Here is a 26116-nt window from a genome sequence, read left to right on the forward strand (position 1 = left end):
AACATGTTCTAGTAGAAACACAAAATCCAAGTATGAACCTGACAATGAGCACTAAATGGGACCTTTAATAATGCCAAGAAGCAGGGCTTTATATTTGAGTCAGTATATACTGTAAATGTGCAATTCTTGTCTGAATCCTTCCCAGTTCAAACGTTTCCAGATCTGCCGCTGGTTGAGTCCCACGCATTGACATTCACTTTCATGGATCCATCTCCAGTAAGACTCTGAGACGTGATGAATTTGCAGTTGCTCCTTTACGTTCTGTCTTCTGACTAACTGCTGCAATTAAATCATTTAAAGGGACTGTTTGTAACTTCTTACACGTATAAATCACTGCGGGTCGATGTCCCATGCGCGCTTGCGTGTGGCTACGCTGTTCAGACTCAGACTCCAACACAAACTACACGGAAGCACCAAAACCTCTTGGTTGTATCTAGTGAAGCCCGTCTGTTAAACAGTGTTGGCCACGGTCGGAGGACGCGGGGGAGACCGTAGCTTTGGTCTCCAGGACCGGAGTCTCTGCTGTACTCTGCTCCTCTGCTCCCCTGCCTGCCTGCCTTCACTCAATACACCGCGCTCGTTCTAGCTCTTCGCTCTTTCGCTCCACTCTCACGTGCATGCGCGCACACTCCACACTGCAGAAGAGTTATTTTAGCTCTGAGAATATCTAGTGAATGTACAGTGGACGTTTGTGCAGAAATAAATGCTGCAGCTCCTCCAGACCAACAGAGGTTTTGAGTGATCATGTCTATGTAGAGCGAGCACAAGCACGAGCGCGACACTGACTTTTGTTGACTTAACGGCCACAGGTATCGCTGTTAACAAGCAATTCTGATTCTTACAAACAGTCCTTTTAAAGTCCAGGATTTATATATTAATGTTTTTATTAACATGAATGTTTCTGTGTCAGTGCTCTTCATCTTCATTTAGGTGTGGTTGATGTGAAGTGTGTCCACTTAGGCTCTGCTTCCAGTGGGTGGATTTTCGTATACAGTCCAGCAGCTGATGGATTTCCACATGTTTGCACACTGGGAGGTCATTCACAGTACACTCTGTGTTTTCTTTCACAAGCCAACCGCCTGAGCAAAGGGAATCTGTAAGGATCAGAGTGGAGAGGAGATTATCATTCGTGGGAACATTAGTAGATCTGTTCAGAGGCGTCAGGGTGCATCACGATATGGCCATGATTAAAGCCCACATCGGCTTGCAGACCCACTCACTAAGTATGAATATTTATAGGATTACTGAGAGGAGACTCATTAGCAGACCTAGTAGAAACCTGCAGCCTTGTGTCTCCTACCCCTGAGTTTCCCATAAAGCCCTGCTGGATAAGACTGAGCCGCAGTAATCGGTTTGTTCAGGATCATGAGCTGGGCAATATCTTCCCTCATTCATCAGATCCTCATTCAGCTCAGGTTGCTGTCTCTGTCCCTCTGTCCCTCTGTCCGTGGGGCTGTCCTCGGTGCTTCATGTTATGAATGAACACATACTCTCATCTCTGGACTCACAGGACGTCCTGCAGGGTGTATTCTGTTTCTCCTGATTGCTTTTCATATCCTCACAATGTAATAAATGATAGTAGAGTGCTATTAATGAAACCTGCATTGCAAGCTGTAGGCCTACATTCATCTGTGTGTGTGTGTGCGTGTGTGTGTGTGTGTGTGTGGGGGGGGACTAAAGAACATGCAAGACAAAAAGAGTTGTGATTTACCAGTAAACAAAAACCTAATAAAGAAAACATGTAACACGTGATTTACCAGTAAATAAAACTAGTAAAAATAAAAACATTAAAACATGATTTACCACCGAATTCTCGATAGATCATGTGAAATTGCATCCTCATAATGTGGATCATTTTTTAATTTAGCTTGGATTGTACTTCTTTCATAGATGGAATTTGGGAGATCTATGATGGCTCTGTATTTTAGAATAGGTACAAACTAGACCTGATAGCATTCCATTATAAGGGTTTTCTTTAGATGACAGATGCGGTACTACTATAACACATGATACCTCAAACATGCAGATACATCCTGCACTCTGCCTTTCACACAAAGGGGGTTCTTTCAGCTCTCTTGTGGTTTGAACTGGTTTGTTTAAAGGGACTGTTTGTAAGAATCAGAAACTGCTTGTTAACAGCGACACCTGTTGCCGTTAAGTCAACTAAAGTCAGCATCCTGTTGCTCGCGCTTGTGCTCGCTCTACATAGACATGAACGAGCATCGCTCAACACAGTGAGGCGACACACGTCAGCTAAAACCACAATATCACTCTATATTTCAGCTGCTTGGCAGTAATGTTAGCTGACCAGACGAAGGTCTCTCCATGAATCAATGCTGATCCTAGTGTTGGTAGTAGCTCAGCTTGGCTTTGGAACCAGAGCGTCGCTGGTTCAAGTCCAGTACAGACCAGGTACAGACCAGGTACCGAGGTACGGACCAGATACGGATCAGTTACTGAGGTACGGACCAGGTCCAGAGTGGACTATAGCTGAAGAGGTGCCAGTTCACCTCCTGGGCCCAGGTGACCCCTAACAGCTTGGGGGGGGGGGGGGGGGGGGGTTTACTGCATCATTCTGACATATCAGATCTCACAGATAGAACTTGAACTGTGACTAGATTTAAAATCTCAGAAAATATTCAAGCTTTTTTTCTTTTAAATTTACGACATCAATCTCACAAATTCAGATTTTTCTTTCTTTGAATATTAACCCCCCCAGCTCCATAATCATTATGTTTTACCTACAATGGCCGTTATACGCCATCTTAGATTTTGGTCTATTCTTTTGTAAATATATAGCTACTTTGGCTTTGCAGAGCGATACATCTTATAATTAAAATACCTTAAAATGTCATTGACCTAAAAAGGAGGACGAGCTGTCTTCACACTACAGCTGACAAATACAACATAATGTGTGTAGTATTAGGCAACATTTTTCTGCTTGTGTGAAAGAAATCGGCTGACTGGTGTTTCCAGGTGTTTCCAGGTGCTAGTGGGTTGTGATGCTCTGCAGTCAGCTGTTTGATATTTCTGCCTGAAATATTCAATCTATCAGAATATGATCCCAGAGAGGGCCTGCTGTCATTACCACCTCATTACTTCGCCAATATCTTCCCATTTCTACCTTGTGATGACATCTGGAAACCGGGGGGTGGGGGGGGCTGGAGGTCTGTATCCTTCCATTGGGCAGATGTGTGTGTGTTCAAGTGTGTGTATTGGAGAGAGAGTGTATGTGAAGATGAATTTGTGCATATTCTTGTCCACATCTGGCGGCATGCGTATTAGAATCTGCTCATCTTTGTGTGCATCTGTTTGAAGTGAAGGCTTGTGGCTTAACCTGTGCGTGTGTGTGTGTGTGTGCTCCTGCTTCCGTCTCATATGCCTTTCTAAATGTGTGTGTGTGTGTGTGTGTGAATGTGTATTATTGAGCTGGGCGATGGGTCCAGAGTGAAGTGCTGGTGGAAGGAGGAAGATTGATTGTGAGCTTTAAATAACACATTCTCCTCTCCTCCAGCTGAGTCCACCAGACACGTATCTGCCCCACACGTCACTCAACTCCCCAGCTCTGTGTGTGTGTGTGTCAGTGTGTGGTTGTGTGTGTGTGTGTGTGTGTGTGTGTGTGTGTGTGTGCGTGCTGTTAGTCCAACAGGAACAAGAGGGTTGTTGGCCAAAGTAAATTATTGCCTGCTCTTTGCTTTTCCCCAAAGTTAGTAGTTGCTCAGGGTAACGGAATGAATCATCTGTGCTGATGAACGGCAGCATTCCCTCAAAGCGGCTCATTTGTCCTCTGACAAGTTAAAGCAGCAGAGACAAATGTGCATGTGAGTTTCGCTTTTTATGGGAGAAGGGTTCACTCTGTCTCTCGGTAGCTTTCTGCTCGACAGGCTTTGTGAGAGACTGTGTGTCACAATCACTTCCTGCCACTGTGACAGACAAGTATTTTTTTTTGTCTGCCACTCAGAAATTTTATCTGCCACTTTTGAAATCTCTGCGCTAAATGAAGGAATAACATTTTAGATCTTAAGTCATTCAATGTTCAATATATTTTACACTAAAAACATTATATCCATCCATCCATCCATCTGCAACCGCTTATCCCGTTAGGGGTCGCGGGGGGGCTGGAGCCGATCCCAGCCGACATTGGGCGAAGGCAGGGTACACCCTGGACAGGTCGCCAGTCCATCGCAGGGCTGACACATAGAGACAGACAACCATTCACGCTCACATTCACACCTACGGGCAATTTAGAGTCCACAATTAACCTAACCTGCATGTCTTTGGACTGTGGGAGGAAACCGGAGTACCCGGAGAAAACCCACGCTAACACGGGGAGAACATGCAAACGCCACACAGAAGGGTCCCAAGCCGGATTCGAACCTGCAACCCTCTAGCTGTGAGGTGCCAGTGCTAACCACTGCACCACCGTGCAGCCCTTAAAAAAAAAAAAAAAACATGGTGAATTACAGTGTTCAAATTACACCGTGGAGGGAGCGTAGTGTACACAGTACTGTACTGTACTTTGTTATTATCATCTATAGTGGTTATTTGCATAAAAACACAATTTAAATGATTATGTTTATTTAAATATTTGCTTTGATTAAAAAAAATCTTGTTAAGTTGTTATGAAGTTAAACAGGTCATAATTCTCTCTCTAATATCTATTTTATATTGATGTGAAAAAATCTCCTTTAAACAACTGGATTTATTCAAGGTTCTCACCAAAAACTTAATTTTTATGAGATTACATTTGAACACATCATGATAACGTTGTAATTTACCTTCACCCAATAGTCCTTTTGCTGAGCAGACCGTGAACGTCTCATAATAATAACTCAGTGGCACCTCCGTTAACGTTAGTAACTCCACTATTTATCCAATCAGGACCGTGCTGCTAACGGCTGCTAAAAGCTAATGTTACTAACTCTCTTTCTGTTGATTTAAACACAGGTTTGTTGTTCTCAGTGTCACATTATCAGGGGAAAATAGGGTGCACCCCCTCAAGTTTAGTAGCGCCATGCTTTTGAGCGCTTTTTGTCTCTGGTCCAAAACAAACTGAAACATGATCCAGCGTGCTTATGCGTCATTGTGCATAAGTAACTGTCGGACACTGTCGTGTCCCGTGTGTCCCGTTACACTCAGCTGTTCGTGTCCCGTGTGTCACATTACACTCAGCTGTTCGTGTCCCTTGTATCCCGTTACAATCAGCTGTTCGTGTCCCGTGTATCCCGTTACAATCAGCTGTTCGTGTCCCGTGTGTCCCGTTACACTCAGCTGTTCGTGTCCCGTGTATCCCGTTACAATCAGCTGTTCCTGTCCCGGGTGTCCCATTACACTCAGCTGTTCGTGTCCCGTGTATCCCGTTACACTCAACTGTTCGTGTCCCGTGTATCCCGTTACAATCAGCTGCTCCTGTCCCATGTGTCCTGTTACACTCAGCTGTTCGTGTCCCGTGTGTCACATTACACTCAGCTGTTCATGTCCCGTGTGTCCCGTTACACTCAGCTGTTCGTGCCCCGTGTGTCCCATTACACTCGGCTGTTCCAGTCCCGTGTGTCCCATTACACTCAGCTGTTCGTGTTCCGTGTGTCCCATTACACTCAGCTGTTCCAGTCCTGTGTCCCATTACACTCAGTTGTCCCAGTCCCGTGTGTCCCATTACACTCAGCTGTTTATGTCCCGTGTATCCAGTTACAATCAGCTGTTCCTGTCCTGTGTGTCCCGTTACAATCAGCTGTTCGTGTCCCGTGTGTCACATTACATTCAGCTGTTTGTGTCCCGTGTGTCACATTACACTCAGCTGTTCATGTCCTGTGTATTCCGTTACAATCAGCTGTATATGTCCCGTGTATTCCGTTACACTCAGCTGTTCATGTCCAGCGTATCCCGTTACAATCAGCTGTTCATGTCCCGTGTGTCACGTTACACTCAGCTGTTCGTGTCACGTTACACTGAGCTGTTTGTGTTCCGTGTTCACAACATTCAGTTCATTTTCACTGTACAAACGTTGTAGTTTTTTTCCTAAACCTGACTATAGTGTACAGTGTTTTGTTTTGTTGCCTTGGGCGTGACAAAGCGGCGGTACAGTATGTGACGAGTTGGAATGAGAACGTGTTGCACATCTGACCAATCTCTGCTTAATTGTCGGTTTCGGGAAGTTACATAAATGATCTGGTAGATAACTCCGACAAGTGTGGGGGTGGGTGGGGGTGTTTGGCGGTCTGACAAGCACTTCTTTTGAAGCATACTGGCCCCTTAAAACAGGAAGTTCACAGGGTTCTGTCTTTGGCCCATCTCTTCTCAGTTTATCAATAAATGATTACAATAATCATTTAGTAGACCAGATTGATTAAATGACAATATATATATTATATATATATATATATATATATAATATATATATGTAACATGTTTCAAAAGTAAAATATCTTGGTTTGAAGTTTGATTCCCTCTGAAAATGATGATGAGATACATGTTAAATTATATGGTGAGCATGGTTGTAAAAGCAAACCTACTGAACATACTGCATTCATCATGACCTTCTCACAGTATTATAGCTCACAACTAGCTTCCACAACAATCAAACCTTTCACAATAATATGTCATCATGCAATTATAATGTTGGATAAGAAGCCACCACTGCCATATTCATATCCACAGAGATGACAGGAAACAAATGGACAGAGACAACAAAGGTCTGATGAATTGCCTCGTGTAGTTAGAAAGAAGTGAGGTCCCCCGGCTGATTGGACTGTTGTCAGGCTATTAAATAGGCGTTATCAGTCGCTATAAGCCCCATAGATGTGGGTCAATAGGGGCTTCTACACCCACTAGTAGGTTTTATCAGATTTTATCACCTATTCACTTGGTAGATCACCGAAAGAAGGTATAAAATTACACGACAGTGACCTCTAGCGACCGTAGTAATCATGACAGTAGTTTTGTTGCCTAAACCTAAAGAAGTTGTAGTTTTGTTGCCTACACCTAAAGAAGTTGTAGTTTTATTGCCTAAACCTAAAGAAGGTGTAGTTTTATTTTCTAAACCTTAAGACGTTGTAGTTTTGTTGCTTAGACCTAAATAAGTTGTAGTTCTGTTGCCTAAACCTAAATAAGTTGTAGTTATGTTGCCTAAATCTAAAGAAGTTGTAGTTTTATTGCCTAAACCTAAAGAAGTTGTAGTTTTGTTGCCTAAATCTAAAGAAATTGTAGTTTGATTGCCTAAACCTAAAGAAGCCTTTTTGTTTGGGTTCAAAATATGACGTGTCATTCAGTTTTACAACATGTCAGAACATGTTGCTTTTAAGTTTCACTTTCACTTTTACAACATAGTAGGTGTAGTAGGCCCCTAATGACCCACGTCTATGGTGCTTATAGCGACTGATAACACCTATTTAATGGCCTGATAACAGTTGAATCGGGTGGCTCACCACCTCTGTAGCTCCTCATCTCTGCTAAATAAAGCTCCTTCAGGCACATTTGGGGACTTGTGAGATTGGGCTATATAAATAAAGGCTATTGGCTCACGGTTACATTAGTCGCTACTAGCATAACACACCTCAATCTTTGAACCGTCGGCATTGTGGGTGATTTAGGCACCAAGTTTGACAAGGAAGGAGAATGTGTTGAATAAAAAAGACAATTTCTCTGGTTGGGACCAGGTATCTCTGCTTCCGCTGCATCGATTTGACTGTTTTTTCAAACTGTTCATTTCGAGTCTGACAATATCAAGTGTGATGCTAATTGTGTGGAGTGCAGTTTTAACTCCGAGACCACCAGGGCATCCCAAGCTCTGATCATTTCATTAACGAATTGAATTTTATATTATAGGCTCATATGGACATGTAGCACACACACACACACACAGACACACACACACACGCACACGTATCAGTCAATCAGAGAGAAAGTGCTGAGGCTGAACTGAACTCAGACAACAACACCGTCATGGCTGTTTCTGCTAAATTTATCTATAGACGGCACTGGGAAGAAAAGGAAAACAGCAAAAATTACCAGCTTGCATGTCTGTTTGAAGGCTCAACTCGTCACGCCTCCCCGCCCGTATATCTGCGCTATGTACTGTATATTATCTGGCCTTTCAATTTTCCACAGCTCAATAGCTGATGTGCTGCAGCCAGCATATCTATTAGTGAGCTGCTGCTGGCTCTGCCTTCCCTCCTCTGACTCACAGATTACCATCATGCTACTTTCCCTACAGCCAGCACTACAGCCGTTTGTGTTATCTCAGAAATATTCTCCTCCTCTCCTCTCCTCCCTTCTCCTCTCCTCTCCTCTCCTCCCTTCTCCTCTCCTCTCCTCTCCTCTCCTCTCCTCTCTTCTCTTCTCTTCTCCTCTCCTCTCCTCCCTTCTCCCCTCCTCTCCTCTCTTCTCTTCTCCTCTCCTCTCCTCCCTTCTCCCCTCCTCTCCTCTCCTCTCCTCTCCTCTCCTCTCTTCTCTTCTCCTCTCCTCTCCTCCCTTCTCCCCTCCTCTCCTCTCCTCTCCTCTCCTCTCCTCTCCTCTCCTCTCCTCTCCTCCCATCTCCTCTCCTCTCCTCCCTTCTCCTCTCTTCTCCTCTCCTCCCATCTCCTCTTCTGTCCTCTCCTCCCCTCCCTTCTCCTCTCTTCTCCTCTCCTCCCTTCTCCTCTCCTCTCCTAATTTTTCAAGATGGCTGTCAAATTGATCTGCCGATAATGGTTTCTCTCATAGAAATTCATCTACTTGGTCGAGTAGGGGAACAGTAGTCCAAAGTTTCGTTCCCTGAAAGACCGGATAAGCAGGAATATGACAGGCTCCATATCCAACACCAGGTGCTAGAACTGGAACTGTGGACTCTCAAGCCACAAAAACTACAAAGCAAAGACTCAGCGGACAGACAGGAAGTAAGAACAAACCTATTGGAGGATGTTAAAGCTGTAAAAATTAGATCAAGCATACAAGAAAACATATAACTCTACATCACACATTCAAATTGACCAAGTACATGCATTTCCCTAAGAAAAACATTCTCCGCGAGTAAATTTGACGGCCATCTTGAAAAATGGCCGCCATATTGCAGTTAAAAATTGTTAAAACTATCAAAATTAGATCCAGCATGCCAGAAAACATCTAATTTGACACCAAGATCACTCAAGTTGAATAAGTAGATGAATTTCTATGAGGTAAATCATTATCAGCAGGTCAATTTGACGGCCATCTTGAAAAATGGCCGCTATCTTGGATTTTCAAGTGGCCAGTCTTTTATATTTGCTTAGTGACCCCTCGGCAATCATCATGCCAAATTTGGTGCTTGTATCACTATTTGCATGATTTGATTGAAAAATGGATGTTATCCGCTCCACTAGATGGGGAGATCAGCGTATCGGGTGTTTCGCTGTTCATATCTAACGGGCTGTTAGAGAACGAGCCAGCAAGCTCGTGGCCAGGGGTGCGGTGACAGAACGCGGTGCTGCGAGGGGGGGGGGCTCCTGCAGGTGCCACTGGTTCACATTTTGAGAATAATGAGAAAGAGGTGGAGGAACAGAGCCAGGCTGAGGAGCGACAGGTTTCTGTGGCTGCAGAGAACAGCAGCTCTCAGTCTGTAGACACTGAAGAACGTTCACAGCCAGAAGTAAATGTTGAGGAAGCAGCTTCCACAAGTGTTGCAGGCAGAGATCACACTGTGATAATGAATGAAGGACAGGTTGTGTCCAACAGCCAGGTAACATGAGGACGACATGGATTATGACTCCGAGTCAGACACAGTATCTGTGGGTGAAACCTCTAACAGGTTCACAGATCTCTATTCTTCAGAGGACATCAACCAATTCTTAGACAAAACATTAAAAGAATCTTTTACAGTGAGCGATTACTTTGGTGACACTGGCAAGTTCATCAGATCTGTGAATGGACTTCAGAAACTGGTAGGTTATGACCTGTTAGATGAAAGGAAACATTTCCGCCTCAAAAAGCACATTACCACTATGAGAAAAGAATAAAATGGTAAAACTGGTAAAAAGACTAAAAAAGTAATATGATCATGTACAGCACAGTGTCTTCCTCTTCCTACTGTTCTCGGCTTGTTTCATCTAGACTGTTCCTCCCCTCTGACCTCTCCATGCGGAGCCTCAAAATTGGGTCACAAAAGGGCTCTAATATCTCAGGTCTTCACTCAGAAAAGGGTTGATGTGCTGTTTTTGCAGGAGTTTGCTCCAATTACCGGGGTATCACACTGCTCAGCCTCCCCAGGAAAGTTTATTATAGGGTGCTGGAAAGGAGGCTCCGACCGATAGTCAAACCTCGGATCCAGGAGGAACAATGCGGATTCCGTCCTGGCCGTGGAACAGTGGACCAGCTCTTGACCCTCGTGGGGCTGTTGGAGGGTTCATGGGAGTTTGCCCATCCAGTCTACATGTGATTTGTAGACTTGGAGAAGGCTTACGACCGTGTCACCCCATATTCCTGCAGTACCCCCCTGTGGGGGGTACTGCAGGAATATGGGGTACCAGGGTCATTGTTACGAGCCATCCGGTCCTTGTATAACCAAAGTGAGAGCTGTGTCCGTATACTCGGCACAAAGTCAAACACATTTCCAGTTGGTTGTCACCATTTGTGGTTTTCATGGACAGGTTCTCAAGGTGCAGCCGGGGGGAGGAGAGTGTCCGGTTCTGGGACCTCAGAATTGCGTCTCTGCTCTTTGCAGATGATGTGGTTCTGTTGGCTTCATCGAACCGTGACCTAGAGCACGCACTGGGGCGGTTTGCAGCCGAGTGTGAAGCTTTGCAGCCGAGTGTGAAGAGAGTCAGTACCTCCAAGTCTGAGGCCATGGTTCTCTGCTGGAAACCGGTGGACTGCACCCTCCGGGTGGGGAGTGAGTCTTTGCCCCAAGCGAGGGAGTTTAAGTATCTCAGGGTTTTGTTCACCAGTGGACAGGCGGTTCGGTGCAGCGTCTGCAGTTATGCGGGCGCTACGTTCCAACCCTCACCTATATGGTCATGAGCTTTGGGTAGTGTCCAATACAAGCGTCCGAAATGAGCTTCCTTCGTAGGGTGTCTGGGCTCAGCCTTAGAGAGACAGTGAGGAGCTCAGACATCCGGAGGGAGCTTCGAGTAGAGACTCTGCTCCTTCACCTCTAAAGGGGCCAGCTGAGGTGGTTTAATATCTGATCAGGATCCTCCTGGATGCCTCCCTTTGGAGGTTTTCCGGGCATGTTGAGCTGGTAAGAGGCCCCAGGGTAGACCCAGAACACGCTGAAGAGATTACATATCTTATCTGGCTTGGGAACGCCTCGGGGTCCCCTAGGAAGAGCTGGAAAGCGTTGCTGACGAGGGGGATGTCTGGAATTCCCTGCTTAGCCTGCTGGCCCTGCGACCCGCCCCCGGATTAGCGGAAGTGGAAATGGATGGATGGATGGATGGATGGATGATGGATGGTTGGATGGATGGATGGATGGATGATGCTTGTAACTGGTAATCAGTATTTTGATATATTTGATTAAATTTCCTGAATGAGATACTGAAATGCCTTAACCCCAAATACAGCAGTGTTTCTATCTGCGTAGCAAGACTGCTACTACCGTGGGTTCCCTCAGCACAAACACAGACAGGACAACAGGACAGTCTTTAATTCACGGCTGATGACACACTCTTTTACAGTTTTTCTCGATTGTTTACACACATTTTCTGAAAGCATGCCTCATACTCTCAGAACTCTACACACAAATAAAAAAACACACACACAATGGGCAAAACCCCTCAATTCTCCTGCAAAATTAAACTTTACATTCAAAACAATGTTATTTCTTCTCAAAATGGTATTTTGTTTTCAAATGACACACACAAACCATCATATGAATAGACATTTATAAGAACCAGTTGAACACTGATGTGCTCAATGTAAAACACTATGATGAATGGAAAACACTTCTTCTCCATTCATCATAATGACTTAGGCCTTTTTTTTGTTCAGTGTTACACTTACTACAGACAGTACATACATAAGTGTGTTGTAAAATATTTTAGAATATTGTTTTTATACTCAGAACACACAAATACACGGTAACAAATATATTTTATTTTCCCCACAAAAACAATGTACACAGTGTACATCCCAACCAACACAAAGTTGCACATACAGTGGTCTACATACAAAACAACAGAGGAATTTACTGAAAAAAAACGAAAAAAAAAAACTATGCTGCATCCTCTCTTCTGTTTCGGTCTGGCCACAGCACCTCATCCACATCACAAGCAATGTTTGCCCTTTTATGCTAAAGCTCTGATTGCTAATTGTAACACTGTGTGACAGGTGTTTGCCCATGTGATGAGTCAGTGTGCATAGTAGGGCAATTGACTTTAGAATTTTGAATGACAGTGTGTTCCTTGTGAAAACGAGATTTTCTTCATGAAAATTGTGCCAAATGCAGAGAATTGTGTGTAGTGTTTTGAAAAGTGTGTTTTAGAACTGCAATTTGCGTTCCCGTTCCCGTTCCCGTTCCCGTTCCCGTTCCCCTCACCCTTTCAAAATCCATGCTTTTCATCCACAAGTGAAAAACACAGTTTAAGACTAGTAGGCTGCAGCACTGTGGGGAAGAAGACTACTACAACCCACACTGATGGGTACTCAACATCTGATCATTTGCAGCATTTTGCATCATTTACATTGCTATGTAAACGTCTATGCAGCACATTTTTAATGCTGTCGTGCATTTTGTCGAGGCTCTTTGCAGAGGAGACGTGGAGGAGTGGGAAAACGGATGTGTCACTGCGTATAACTGTCCCAAATATAGAAATGTAATCTGCTGTAGTGGGTTTCCAGCCAGAGAAAGAGGGAGGGAGGTCCTGAGGCGGACTTTGTTGTGCTGTCAAACACAGGTCTCTCTCTTATGAACTCCATTTCTTTCTCTATTTCATGTCTGGATGTGATATGATTTAATGTTCCTTTTTTAATAGCAGATTCTGCACATGCGTACAAAGACATTTGCAAATTTGAACGCAAAAAGTAAACAATATATGTTCTGTTCTATTCTGTTTCATCTTCCTCTCTTCCTCTACATCTTCCTTTCATCTTCTCTCCCTCTGTCTCGCCGTGACCTTCGTTATTCGTTAATTTGTTGTTGTTGTTTTAGGCGGTGTCCAAAAACCAAGACAAATACAGGCAAAGCAAGGATTGTGAACTTTTCTGGGAGTCATTAAGACAAAGATGGTGAGAACTCTCACAAAATACATTCTTTCAAGTACTACTAAATGAATAGTTCAACATTTGGGGAAATACTGCTACTATTGTCTTTCTTGCCGAGGTAGGTGAGAAGATTGATAGGCCATATGAAGCTAGAGTTAGCTTAACTTAGCTTAGCATAGAGACTGGAAAAGAAGCAAGATGTTGTATTGAATAGTGCGTTTTAGAGCTTATGAATATTAAAGAGTCAGATGTGACCAGGTCAGTTCAGTGACTGATATCTCTCTGATTGAATTTGTCGTTTGACGTTTTCCAATCAATTAAATTTAGTTTTGGTATTAATGCAGCGTTCAGCAGAGTTTATGAAGCACCCGGAAGATTGTGAAAATGTAGGTGTTGTCTAATTCAGATTTAGAGCCTATTGATGGATTTTTGTAATTATTCTGGCATCTAATATAAATTATAATTTTTTTTTTTAAACTGACCTTATTTATTAACTGACTAAATTTGTTTAGGGGAGTTGTTTCATGGGGGCTCTCTTGTTGGGTCTCTAGATGCTATGCTATATATACAGCGGGTAAAATAAGTATTGAACACGTCACCATTTTTCTCAGTAAATAAATATATTTACTGAGAAAAAGGTGCTATTGACATGAAATTTTTACCAGATGTTGGTAACAACCCAAGTAATCTATACATACAAAGAAACCAAAACAAATAAGTTCAGAAATTAAGTTATGTGTAATAATGTGAAATGACAAAGGGAAAAAGTATTGAACACGCTTACTGATATTTATTTAATACTTTGTACAAAAGCTTTTGTTGGTAATGACAGCTTCAAGACGCCTCCTGTATGGAGAAACTAGTCGTATGCATTGCTCAGGTGTGATTTTGGCCCATTCTTCCACACAAACAGTCTTTAAATCTTGAAGGTTCCGTGGGCCTCTTCTATGAACTCTGATCTTCAGTTCTTTCCATAGATTTTCAACTGGATTCAAGTCAGGTGATTGGCTGGGCCATTCTAGCAGCTTTATTTTCTTTCTCTGAAACCAATTGAGAGTTTCCTTGGCTGTGTGTTTGGGATCATTGTCTTGCTGAAATGTCCACCCTCGTTTCATCTTCATCATCCTGGTAGATGGCAGCAGATTTTTATCAAGAATGTCTCGGTACATTTTTCCATTCATCCTTTCTTCAATTCTGTGAAGTTTGCCAGTACCGTATGCTGAAAAGCAGCCCCACATCATGATGTTCCCACCTCCAAACTTCACTGTTGGTATGGTGTTTATAGGGTGATGTGCAGTGCCATTTGTCCTCCAAACATGGTGTGTGTTATGGCATCCAAAGAGTTAAACTTTGCTCTCATCTGACCAGACTATATTCTCCCAGTATTTCACAGGCTTGTCCAAATGTTGTGCAGCAAACTTTAAACGAGCTTCAACATGCTTTTTCTTCAGCAATGGAGTCTTGCGTGGTGAGCGTGCATACAGGCCATGGCGGTTGAGTGCATTACTTATTGATTTCTTTGAAACAATTGTACCTGCTAAGTCCAGGTCTCTCTGAAGCCCTCCACAAGTGGTCCTTGGCTCTTGGACAACTCTTCTGATAATTCTTTCACTCCTCTGTCAGAAATCTTGCGAGGAGAACCTGGTCATGGCCAGTTTATGATGAAATGATGTTCTTTCCACTTCCGGATTATGTCCCCAACAGTGTTCACTGGAACATTCAGAAGTTTAGAAATGCGTCTGTAACCAATGCCATCATTATGTTTTGCAACAATAAGGTTGCGAAGGTCTTGAGAGAGCTCTTTGCTTTTACCCATCATGAGATGTTTCTTGTGTGACACCTTGGTAATGAGACACCTTTTTATAGGCCATCAGTTGGGACTGAAACAGTTGATATTAATTTGCACTGACAAGGGGTCGGATTCATTTCTAATTACTGATAGATTTCAGCTGTTGTCTTGGCTTTCCTTGCCTTTTTGCACCTCCTTTTCTTCATGTGTTCAATACTTTTTCCCTGTGTCATTTGACATTATTACACATAACTTAATTTCTGAACTTATTTGTTTTGGTTTCTTTGTATGTATAGATTACTTGGGTTGTTACCAACATCTGGTGAAAATTTCATGTCAATAGTGCCTTTGGAAATATATTTACTGAGAAAAATGGTGACGTGTTCAATACTTATTTTACCCGCTGTATATATGTCTCAAGATAACTTCTGTTATGATTTGACGCTGTATAAAATATATTGAATTGAATCAAATCAATCAACTAATCATGGTGAATCAGACCTTGTTATCACCCAAAATCATTAATGCTCTTGTTCTAGCAGCAGGTGGACAGCCTGAAGCCAGAAGAGTGGTCGCTGTTACAGCAGCAGATGGACCCTAACCCTAACAGCCCGGACACACCAGGAACGTCAGCAGCGTGTGGCGGCTGCATTACCTGTTGTTTTTTATTTCGGTGTCCGTGTTAACAGGCTAAAGCAGCCTCACTGCCTGGGTGAGACGCACGCGCGTCTCAGCTGCGTCTCTTCTAGAGAATAGAGGTCTCACCTATTTTTGACGCGTGACGCGTGCGTCTCACAGCAGCAACAGACAGTGAAAGTGATCTATTGACTGTTTATTAACATCATATCAGCAAGATTACTACAGTTTCGATGTAAATCTGTAGGATATGTTACGGAGATGAAAAAAAGTAAAGACTTATTTTTAAATCAACACTTCCTGCTTTAATTTCAAAATAAAACGCAGCCACCACGCCACGCAGCCACAACGCGCTCCTGACGTTCCTTGTGTGTCCGAGGCTTTGTTAACCTATAGTGTTGTAATGAAATGATGACTGACACTATGTCCTCTCACCTCCGGCAGGTATCTGGATCAAACCCAGCCGAACATCCAGGATGAGGGAGAAGAGGGCTGACTTTGTGGCAGGATGCCTGGGAGGAAGGGTAATCGCAGCTGGTGGTCTAGGTCAGCACCTCCTTTCCTTTCCCTTCTTCAGTGTGTTCATTTCTGTCAATTAAATGCAGTGCTGTGCTTTGACCCGAGAAGGAAAGAAAAAAAGGGAGGAGAGACAGAACAACAATCCAGGTCATGCTGTGATTGATTTCCAATGTTGCAGCACCTTTTGTCTGCTAATGGACATGCCTTACAATGTGAGGTGTGGGTACGTGATGAGTAATCTGATCAGTGTTTTACCGAAGCTGGAGTACAACAACAATGTTTCTGATTTATACTCCAGCTCCAAAAAAAGATGGATTCTGCATTTCCCATAATGCAACTCTATAGTGTCTTTTAGCCTCTTGACAGACCGCTATGACCTGCAAGGCGAGGGTCATGTGACCGACGGAGAGAGCCGAAGGAGTCAGTAGGCTAGTTTTCCATCCTTGTCTGTAGAAGAAGTGAAACACTGAAGGAAAACTGTCTTTAATAGTAAAACTTTCTACAGCAAACAGGAAAACACCCCTCTATTAAGTAATATTCTGTGTATATATTCCAGCAGCTCTGTTCAGACTGTCTCGAGAAATATCTGATAATGAAGACACACCCCGTTGTCACTGTAATAATTAGACAACGAAAAGTAATTTTCAATAATCAATTACTACAAAAAAAGATGTCTATGTCTACCATTATTTTCAAATGTAAAACTGACATTGTCAAACACGCAGGCAGCATGGTCTGTGAGATAACATTCAGCGGCTCGCACAGTCGATGGCGGTCCGCTGGCTGTAAACATGCTAGCGGATTTAGCTAGCTAGCGGTAGTGCTATAGCTCAGCTACCTCAGTTGGTCATGTAATCCGTGCCTTCAGGTCTTAGAGTCTCCCTTACCTCCATCATCACCCATAGAAATGTGTAGCAGAGGTTATATTCTGACTTTAGAAAACTCAGAGAAGAGAACAGGCGGAGTAATCCTCACCACAAAGTCACCAATCGGTGGATTACCTCTTTAAATCAAATAAGCCATATAATCACTCCCATTACTATCACTTGTTGATATATACACACACACACACACACACACACACACACATATATAGCCTATATATATACAGTATCTATATATTGGCTTCATCTGATAATAACAGGCCTCCCCACTAACAGACAGTAACGTTGTCAGTGCCGTCTTCACACTACAACACTACAACTGTGATTTATCCCACACACCGCACGCATGCTCACACACACAACCAAATTAATTTTCCATTAACTTTCCATTTTCTTCTCGACTGAGCTGCGTTTGTTAAAGTAAATATAGTGTGGAGAGAGACTGCACAATGCTACAAATTAATCAGATATCAGCTTTTGTCCTCGACGACATGCTTGTTAAGCAGATATTGACTCGCTGTTCCGTAAGATTACACACACGTGCAGTACAGAATACAGTATACATACAGACACACAAACTGCTGTGGTAGTTATAGAATGAATCTTGACAGATTAAAAAAACATGCAGAACAGTGTCTCTCTGTATATACTGTATACACACACACACACACACACACACACACACACACACAAACAAACAAACAAACAAGGCCCAGATAAAAGGCAGAATGAACAGGAATCATTTTACTATGACAAGTCTACACTCTAAGAAAAGTCTGTAAAAATACAGGACAATGTAGGGGAGAGTGGGGTAAGATGAGCCAGTGGGTAAGTTGACCCACCCCCTGTATCTTGGCAACTGTGATTATGTTTTGTCATGTGACCATAAATTCAGGAAGTACCCATCATTTATATCTTGCTGTGACGGAGTTAAGCACATGGGAGAAGTAGTAAGTACTTTTTTACACCAAAAACAGTTTTTTCCCTATCAAAGTAAATTTTCTGCATGTCAGGAATAATGACTGTTAGGTCAAAGCAAATTTATCCAGGTCTAAAAAAATATATTATACATGTTGGTGATTTACTAAGGTATAAAACCATGTTAATCACTTTGCTAAATATTAGCCTGAATTGCTAAGCTAGGCCATTTTTTCCAAAATGGTAGCTATGGGGCAAAGTGAGCCAAAGGCTATGGGGTAAGTTGAGCCACTGGCACACTAATATTCTACTATTATTCCGAGCCACTGGCTCAATTTACCCCACCATAAATTAACCAAATTAATTCTCTGAAATATAAAATGGTATTACCGTTGAGTGTTAGACAACTTGGTTTGATTTTTTTATGTGTTAACCTTTATAGAAGAGGGAGATAAAGGAAGTAAAAACAGTTGGTTACAGTGGAACAGCAGAGGCAAAGAGGGTCTTCACAGAAGAGGTAGAGAAGGAGCTTGCAGACCATATCAAAAAGCTGGCTGAACAGTTCCATGGCCTTACTCCAAAGAAATGCTGTGAACTGGCATTGGAATTGGCAGAAAGAAACAACTTTCCTGTCCCCAACAACTGGAAAGAGAAGGGTTTAGCAGGTAGGCCTAAAATCAAAGCGTACAGCAGTTCTGAGGAGAATGATGTTCCCATCCCATTTGATGACACTTCTGAGCATGAGAGTTCTAATGATGAGAGAAGTGAATCAGACATCTCAGATCTGTCAGTTGGTGACTTTGTCATTGTAAACTTTGTATCCAAAGGCAGAAGCTACCATTACATTGGCTTGGTTGAGAGCCTGGAGGGCAACGAAGTGAGTGCAAGATTTCTCAGAAGAATCCGGGGGAACACTTGACGTGAGAAGCCCACCTTTGTATTCAAGGAAAAGGATGAGGCATCTTTTCTGCTGAGTGATGTGCTGAAGGAGCTACCTCAACCTCAAAAGGCTGGAGGAACTGCAAGGAGGGAGCAACAGTTCATATTCCCCTGCAACCTTGATGACTGGGATATAGTCGAATATTGAATGATATTTAGATTTTTCAATGGTCTTGAAACTCACTAGTGGTTTGTTCTCACAAGTTCATAACTGTGAAACTGTTTGTGAACACACTTATGCTGAGGTTTAAACTTAAAAACTCAGATGTTCAGTTTACCCCACGATGGCTCAACTTACCCACTGACTTGGATCAACTTACCCCTTACCTGGGGCAAGTTAAGCCACAGGAGCACTTTTTTTGGGAAGGTCATTTTTTTCAGACAGCTTTGTTATGGATGTATGCTGATCATTTCATTTGATAGGAGAGATCCTGAATTTAAGGTTCAAGTTTTCATTCTGCTTCTGTCTCATTTTTCCTAACCTCGAGGACAGCATAAGCAAAAATTGGCTCATCTTACCCCACTCTCCCCTACCGTGGAAATATGAAGGAATTTTCTGTATCAATTTTTCAAAGGACTTTTTCCCATATCTTTAAATACGCATTGCATTGTGGGAACAACAACCTCCGCCAGCGGGAAAGTTGAAAGAGGCCGAGACCATCACACACGACAAAGTTTAGATTTGGAGAAACCTTTCTCTCACTTCTGTGGTAAAAAATCAACAATTAAAATCTACCAAACCAAAATGATTTATGTTAAGGACTAAACGTTAGCTCAATACCGTTTTAGTTGGAAAGCTGTTTTGTTTAGTTCAGCTGTTGTCGACCGTTAACGTTACCAGATACGCAGGAATATTTTGCTGACTCATTTTGAGACTAACACAAGTTTGATATTGTAATTTACGTTTTACTAATGTTTATATTTTAGACTTCAGTGGACGTCAGGTAGAGTAAGCCCCGGTTTTAGTCTCAGGTGGTCCGCAGAGACCGATAGGTAATGTACAGATGCTAGTGTTAGCGTCTGTTTTCCCTCCAGAATGTAAAGGTTGGGCCTGCTATTCGGCTTGGTACGGAGGATGTACTGTACATTTACAGAATTTTCTGTTTTAGGATTAACAGAAGTGTCCGTGAATGGTACAGAGGACATCCTGTAAATTAACAGAAATTTCAGTGGTAGGGTTGAAGAAAATGTCCGTATCATTTTCTGCCAGGACATTATCTGTTTTTCTACGGATTTCTTTCTTAGAGTGTAGGTATGTTACATGCTGTATTTTGTCATCTAGAAATCATCACAGCATTTCTTTGTCCACAGCTCAGACTGACAGATAATAATGTAAAGGGACATCAGTTAAGACTCTGTGTGTGTGTGTGTGTGTGTGTGTGTGTGTGTGTGTGCGTGTGCGTGTGCGTATGCATATGTGTATATGTGTGCGTGTGCGTGTGTGTGTGTGTGTGTGTGAGAAAGAGGAAAACAGCAGTCTTGTCATGCTGAGAGAGACAGTTAGATTCAGCAGGCAACAACAGAGAGAGAGAAAGGAATGAGAGGATTGAATGAGATAGACAGGAATGAAATGGAAATGTGTGTGTGTGTATGTGGGGGGGGTTTCTAACATGAAGATGGAGTGTGAGAGGACAGGAGGTAGATATGTTGTGTTTTTCTCTGTGCGAGTGTCAGCTGTGAGTCTGGCTCACCATCTAATCCGTGGGGATATTTCAGGCTCGTGACTCATCGCTGGTTCAGAGCTCATTTCCAACCCTCTGCCTTTTGACTTGGGAAATAAAAGAAGAAAACACATCCACAAAGAACAAAGAGCATCTATAATGCAGTTACACTGTATGTGTGTGCACATTCAGTGGTGGCTGGTGACTCCAGAAATCGGGGAGGACGGGAGGAAAACCAACCCACATGGGGTCGTGTTATTTGATTTAGTTATTTCTCTTATTAAAATGGAGGAGGAGCAACCTCCTCTGTCAAATATATACACTGATCAGCCATAACATCAGGTCAGCACGGGCACCCTGACCAGTCTGTGGCTACGCAGCCCCATACGCAACAAACTGCTCCTCACTGTGTGTTCTGACACCTTTCTATCAGAACCTGCATTAACTTTTTCATCAGTTTGAGCTCCAGCAGCTCTTCTATTGGATCAGACAACATGGGCCAGCCTTCGCTCCCCACGTGCATCAATGAGCCTCGGGTCTGACCCTGTCGCCGGTTCACCGGATCTCCTTAATCGTACCACTTTTGGTAGGTCCTGACCACTGCAGACCGGGAACATCCCACAAGAGCTGCAGTTCTGGAGATGCTCTGACCCAGTCGTCTAGCCAGCACTATCTGGCCCTTGTTGTCAATGTCGCTCACATCCTTACGCTGGCCCATTTATTCTGCTTCCAACACAAAGTTCAAAGTTCAAAATGTTCACTTGCTGACAATATTATGACTCTATTATTATTAAATTAGGACTTTATTCTCCTAATATTAGTTTTTTTCTCAAAATATTACAACTTCTCAGAGAACACAGATATATGATATAGATGTTGATGTGCAGAAATCTTGCTGAAACACATATTAAATTAAACCCATTTAATGAATGAATGAACCATTGATTTGAGTAGGTGCCACACACACACACAACAAAACAGAAGATGGAGGAGTAAATCCGGCCTACATGTGTGTCGACTCCGCGGGGATAAACATTTGAAAGCAGAACGCCTTTGTTCCATTATATCTTTTTATCCGAATTGTCACCTGGCGCCTGATTTTTGTGTTTTCCTTTACATAAATAAAGACATCTCCTCCATAAATTGATGTTAAAAAGGCACAGATTAGTGTATACAAATTCAGGAAATTAAGTCTTCTCCTGTTGGAGGACCCCCAGACCTCCCCCCAGATGTTAAAATGAAACGTACGCCTTTTTATGAATTTGGGCCCCTGTCCCTCTAACATCTTCTGCACGTCCCTGTCTCCTCAACCATCACCTGGGACTAAGGCACAGCATGGTGGTGCAGAGAAAGGCCAGGCTGTATGTGGTGAATCATGGGGACCAGTGGCCTGTACTACAAAGCCAGTTCAACATACCCAGGGTATCTTCTCGTTATCTGGCTTCACTAACCAGAACAAACGAGATCACGCTAAGCGGTCCTACGAAGGTGGTTATAAACTCGGTAAATCAACCCAGGGTTTCTCTGTCTGGATATGAGCGCGTTCACATGAACGGGGCGGTGTTTGCAGTTTATGACCAATCACAGACATGGACAAGTCTACTGTCAGCAGAGCGGCACATTTTACAAAGGAAGAGTAAACTATAATAGACAAATACGAAGAAGTTAAACACATAATCCAGATTAGAAGTAACACAGTTGAAGCTGCCAGATGTAGGAAGAACAGCTGGCAAAAGAAAAAACTCCCGATGTGTGAATGCATAAAATAACAGACTTATTAATTAAATGGAACACTTAAAGGTCGGTTATAGTGTCTAAATATAAATAGCATCAAGAAATGTAATGGATGAATGAGTTACACCTCATTATGCCCATTAGTAAATAACAGGCGTGTGTGACTATTTCAACCTTCTTTCAGCTGCGTCCTCGTCTCCGGCGGAGTGAAACGAACTCAAGACCAAGTAAAAAAATAAGTATACAAATATAATTCAAAGCGGTAAACACCAACAGCATACAGCCAGCTGTCCTTCCCGCATTTGTCGGTTTAAACTGTGTTGTTTTTAGTCTGGATTATGACTTAAACTTCTTCATATGTGTGTAATATTATCATACAATCATCGCACTCAGCTGTGATTAGTCAGTAAGCGGTGATTTCATACGAGTTGATCTCTTATCTGGAACATAACCTGCTCCAGAGCAGGTTAGCTGTTCAGCATCAGTTACCATGGCGATCTACCCCGGTAAGACGTGATCCACCTTCGTAGGACGGAAAACCCTGAAGGGTTAACCCTGAAGTTAAATAAAAAAAAAGATTGTACTACGAATCCTGCTTCGTAGTACAGGCCTCAGGTTGAGCTGAAAACTTATCTCGCTTATTCTACAAAAACATTACTGACAAAGAACTGGAGGAAGCGAGACACCAGGTCAAGGATGAGTGCTGTGAATTACCTGCTATAATGTGATCTGTTCTGCAAAGAGGGCATGTAATGACCCTATTTACAGCACACATCAAACATTACCACAGACTCCACCAAGGGTCTTCCTTTTGACCTAAAGTGTTGGGCTGTTGTCTGGCTGTCTGACAGCTGAAGCAACAGGAGGTCAGAGGTCAGGGAGAGGTGGACAGAAAGAATATATAAAAGAATAAAGAATAAAAAATATACACTTCAGTCTGTGGACCGTCAATCAAAGCACCGACCGGAAGCCTTTGAGCAGCATACAGTATGTTCAGTTCTAGTGTGTGTGTGTGTGTGTGCATGCGTGCGTGCTTGCGTCTTCATAAGGCTGATAGAGGAGCCGAGGTCTGAGCAGTTAAGGCCCAGATTTCTTTGAAAAGGCCGACTCGGCTCCACTTTGTTCTTCCAACCAAACAATGATAACAGTCTTCCACGGACACAGACACACAGACACACACACACACGCACACACGCAAACCATCCACTCATCAGTCCATATCATTCAGGGACTCGCTGTGATGTGGGTCTCCATGGAAACGGCAACACCTTGGCGCTGGCTGATGTATAATGACAGAGAGCGTTGCAGCTGAGGTGAGAGAGAGACGTACCATAATTCTAGCTCTGATAACATTACAGCTCCGTTCTGGAGGAAGCCTTCTGGTTCTGCCGTCTGTCCGGGAGCATTGACCGACTCCAGTAACGCACATGAAATTAATATCCTGCAACATTTACATATAAATTAATCTTTGTTTTTCTACTTTGCATTTCTATATTGTAGAACAGTAATTCAACTGGAGGCTTTCAGGACAAATACAGATCGTTTTCTTTGCTTTATTAAACCTACAAGTTAAAGGTCCCATATTGTAAAAAGTGAGATTTTCATGTCTTTTATATTATAAAGCAGGTTTAAGTGATATATAAATACTGGTAAACTATCAAAACACTCAATCCATGGAGAAATACACTACACACAGCCTGTATTCAGAAATTGTGCGTTTGAAACAAGCTGCTTTTCTGTCCATTTGTGATGTAACAAATATACAATTACACGGTTTTAAATGTAAATATTCGAAATGCGTCCCAGTTTATTTCCTGTTGTAGTGTATGTAAATAACATCAGCTGACAGGAAGTAAACATAGACCCAAACTGTTGCCTAGCAACGCAATTTCGTTGCAATTCCATTAAAATACACTTGAACGGAGTGTTTCAGACAGAGGTTAAATACAGGTATATTCAGGCAGACAGTATGAGGAAAATAAAGTGTTTTTTGAAAATTACATAATGTAAACATGTTCTAGTAGAAAACACAAAATACAAGTATGAAGCTGAAAATGAGCACGATATGGGACCTTTAACGTTAAATTAATGAGTCAAGGAAACAAATTCCTGACTATGGAAATAAAAGATTTTGCAGATTAGTGCTGTAAAGCTGAGACACATTTCAACAGCATTAATAGATTGTATCCTGTGACTTGGGGGGGGCAACCCATTATTGATTTATTATCACGTTACAAACAGCTACACATCCAGCAGACACGGAGCAACATCAGCTTTATTTGAGTCGTGATTCTTTCCATCGTCCAATGTCCGTCCAATATCCCCTCCCCCCAATATATGATTATGATATATATATCATTATATGTATTGATACTTGGAGACTATTTCAGTGTGTTTACGACAGCAGGGGGAGGTGGAGTCGTGGGGATTATCCATCACATGAAGGTCTTTACATGTGTGTATGTCTGGAGGCGATATTTAACAGTTTATAGTTTAGAAGACAAGTCGCTGATGAGGTGTGTGTGTTTGTGTGAGTGTGTGTGTGTGTGTGTGTGTGTGTTTCCACTATGGAAGCAAATATGACCATAAAGATTTGAATCTTGTGAGAAACTGAATAATAATTACTATTGATTGTTGATTAAAAGCCACTGAAAGCACTTAATGATTTTAACTTAATTCATGTGAATATATATAATTTTAATTTTATTGTTTTATTAGTTAATTTAATGTTTTAATTTATTTTAATTTGATTTAATAAGCTCAATACAGCTTAAAAAAATCAAAAGTCAAAACAATTGGTTTGCTTAAATTGCCTTTGTGAAGTTGTGACAGTAATATTCAAGCCTTGAATATTTCTATGTTTCCAGTTGTTTTCCAAACTGAATTAAAGACCTGGCTAATGGAGCATCTGAAACATAATTGCTGTCATCCTGACATGTCACTCTCCATTTTGCAGGTAACGAACCGACGCCGTTGGGCACGGTGGAGAGCTACAACCCGGTGAAGCGGCGCTGGGAGTATGTGGCGCCCATGCCCACTGCACGCTGCTCCTCTGCCCTCCTGCAGACAGCCAGCATGCTGTTTGTCATCGGCGGAGTCGCCCAGGGACCCAGTAATGCCGTGGAAGCGCTCTGCTTACCGGAAACAGTGTGACACATGCACACGCGCTAACACACACACACACACACACACACACACACACAAGAGTTCAAACTGGCATTGGTATTTTATTCATGTGTGTACATAAACACAGACGAAGACACATGAAGGATCCACAGATTGAGACTTTTCTACCTTTATGTCCAACTGATGGATTTCCCCGTGTACACTGGGATGTAAGAAGCTCTTTTTGAAATTCAACAAGCATTTTCTTTCTGCAGAGACAGTTTTGAGACAGAGCTGGATGAATACTAAGAGGAAGGCCTGCTGTGACTGGCGAGGACAGACAGGAAACGGACAGCTTTTCTACACTGGGGAAATCAGAAGAAGAAGAAAATGAGCAAAAAAAAAACAGACACACGTGGTGTCTGGAGAAACAACACGCCTTTGAACTGTTGAGCATTTTTCAGAATAAAAGCAGGGTACTTTTCTGGATATTAAAAGGAAGATAGGGCCATATCTGTATCTCCTCTTCGCGGCAGCGTCGCTCTCTCCGCAGCTTGCTGCGACAGCGAGCTCGGACACTTTTCTATTTCTAGTTTTAGACAGTGACAGTTCTGGGAATGTGAAAGTCTGTTCTGGTTCCTCTTTAATTTCTTTCATATCTGTGAAAGTTTGCACTGCTAGCAGGCGCTACCACAGTGTCAACAACAGAGGCTCTTACATGCGTTCACACCACAGGCAACTCAAGCAGCTGCTAGTCAGAAGCCCATGTGTTTCTCCAACCA

The 26116-nt window shown here is 42.6% G+C and overlaps 1 protein-coding gene across 2 annotated transcripts in view; it reads left to right on the forward strand.

Annotated features, from left to right (window-relative positions):
• Window positions 1-25835, forward strand: part of LOC119489737 (kelch domain-containing protein 8B-like) — a 201741-nt gene extending 175906 nt beyond the window's left edge. For both annotated transcript variants that reach the window (XM_037772517.1, XM_037772518.1), the window contains 2 exons: window positions 16019-16120; window positions 25186-25835. In XM_037772517.1, the coding sequence (XP_037628445.1) occupies window positions 16019-16120; window positions 25186-25382 (299 nt within the window). In that variant the 3' untranslated portion in view covers window positions 25383-25835. The remainder of the gene's footprint in view (window positions 1-16018; window positions 16121-25185) is intronic.
• Window positions 25836-26116: the final 281 nt, after the last annotated feature.

The sequence above is a fragment of the Sebastes umbrosus genome, chromosome 6 (genome assembly GCF_015220745.1).
Source record: "Sebastes umbrosus isolate fSebUmb1 chromosome 6, fSebUmb1.pri, whole genome shotgun sequence".
Classification (NCBI taxonomy): domain Eukaryota; kingdom Metazoa; phylum Chordata; class Actinopteri; order Perciformes; family Sebastidae; genus Sebastes; species Sebastes umbrosus.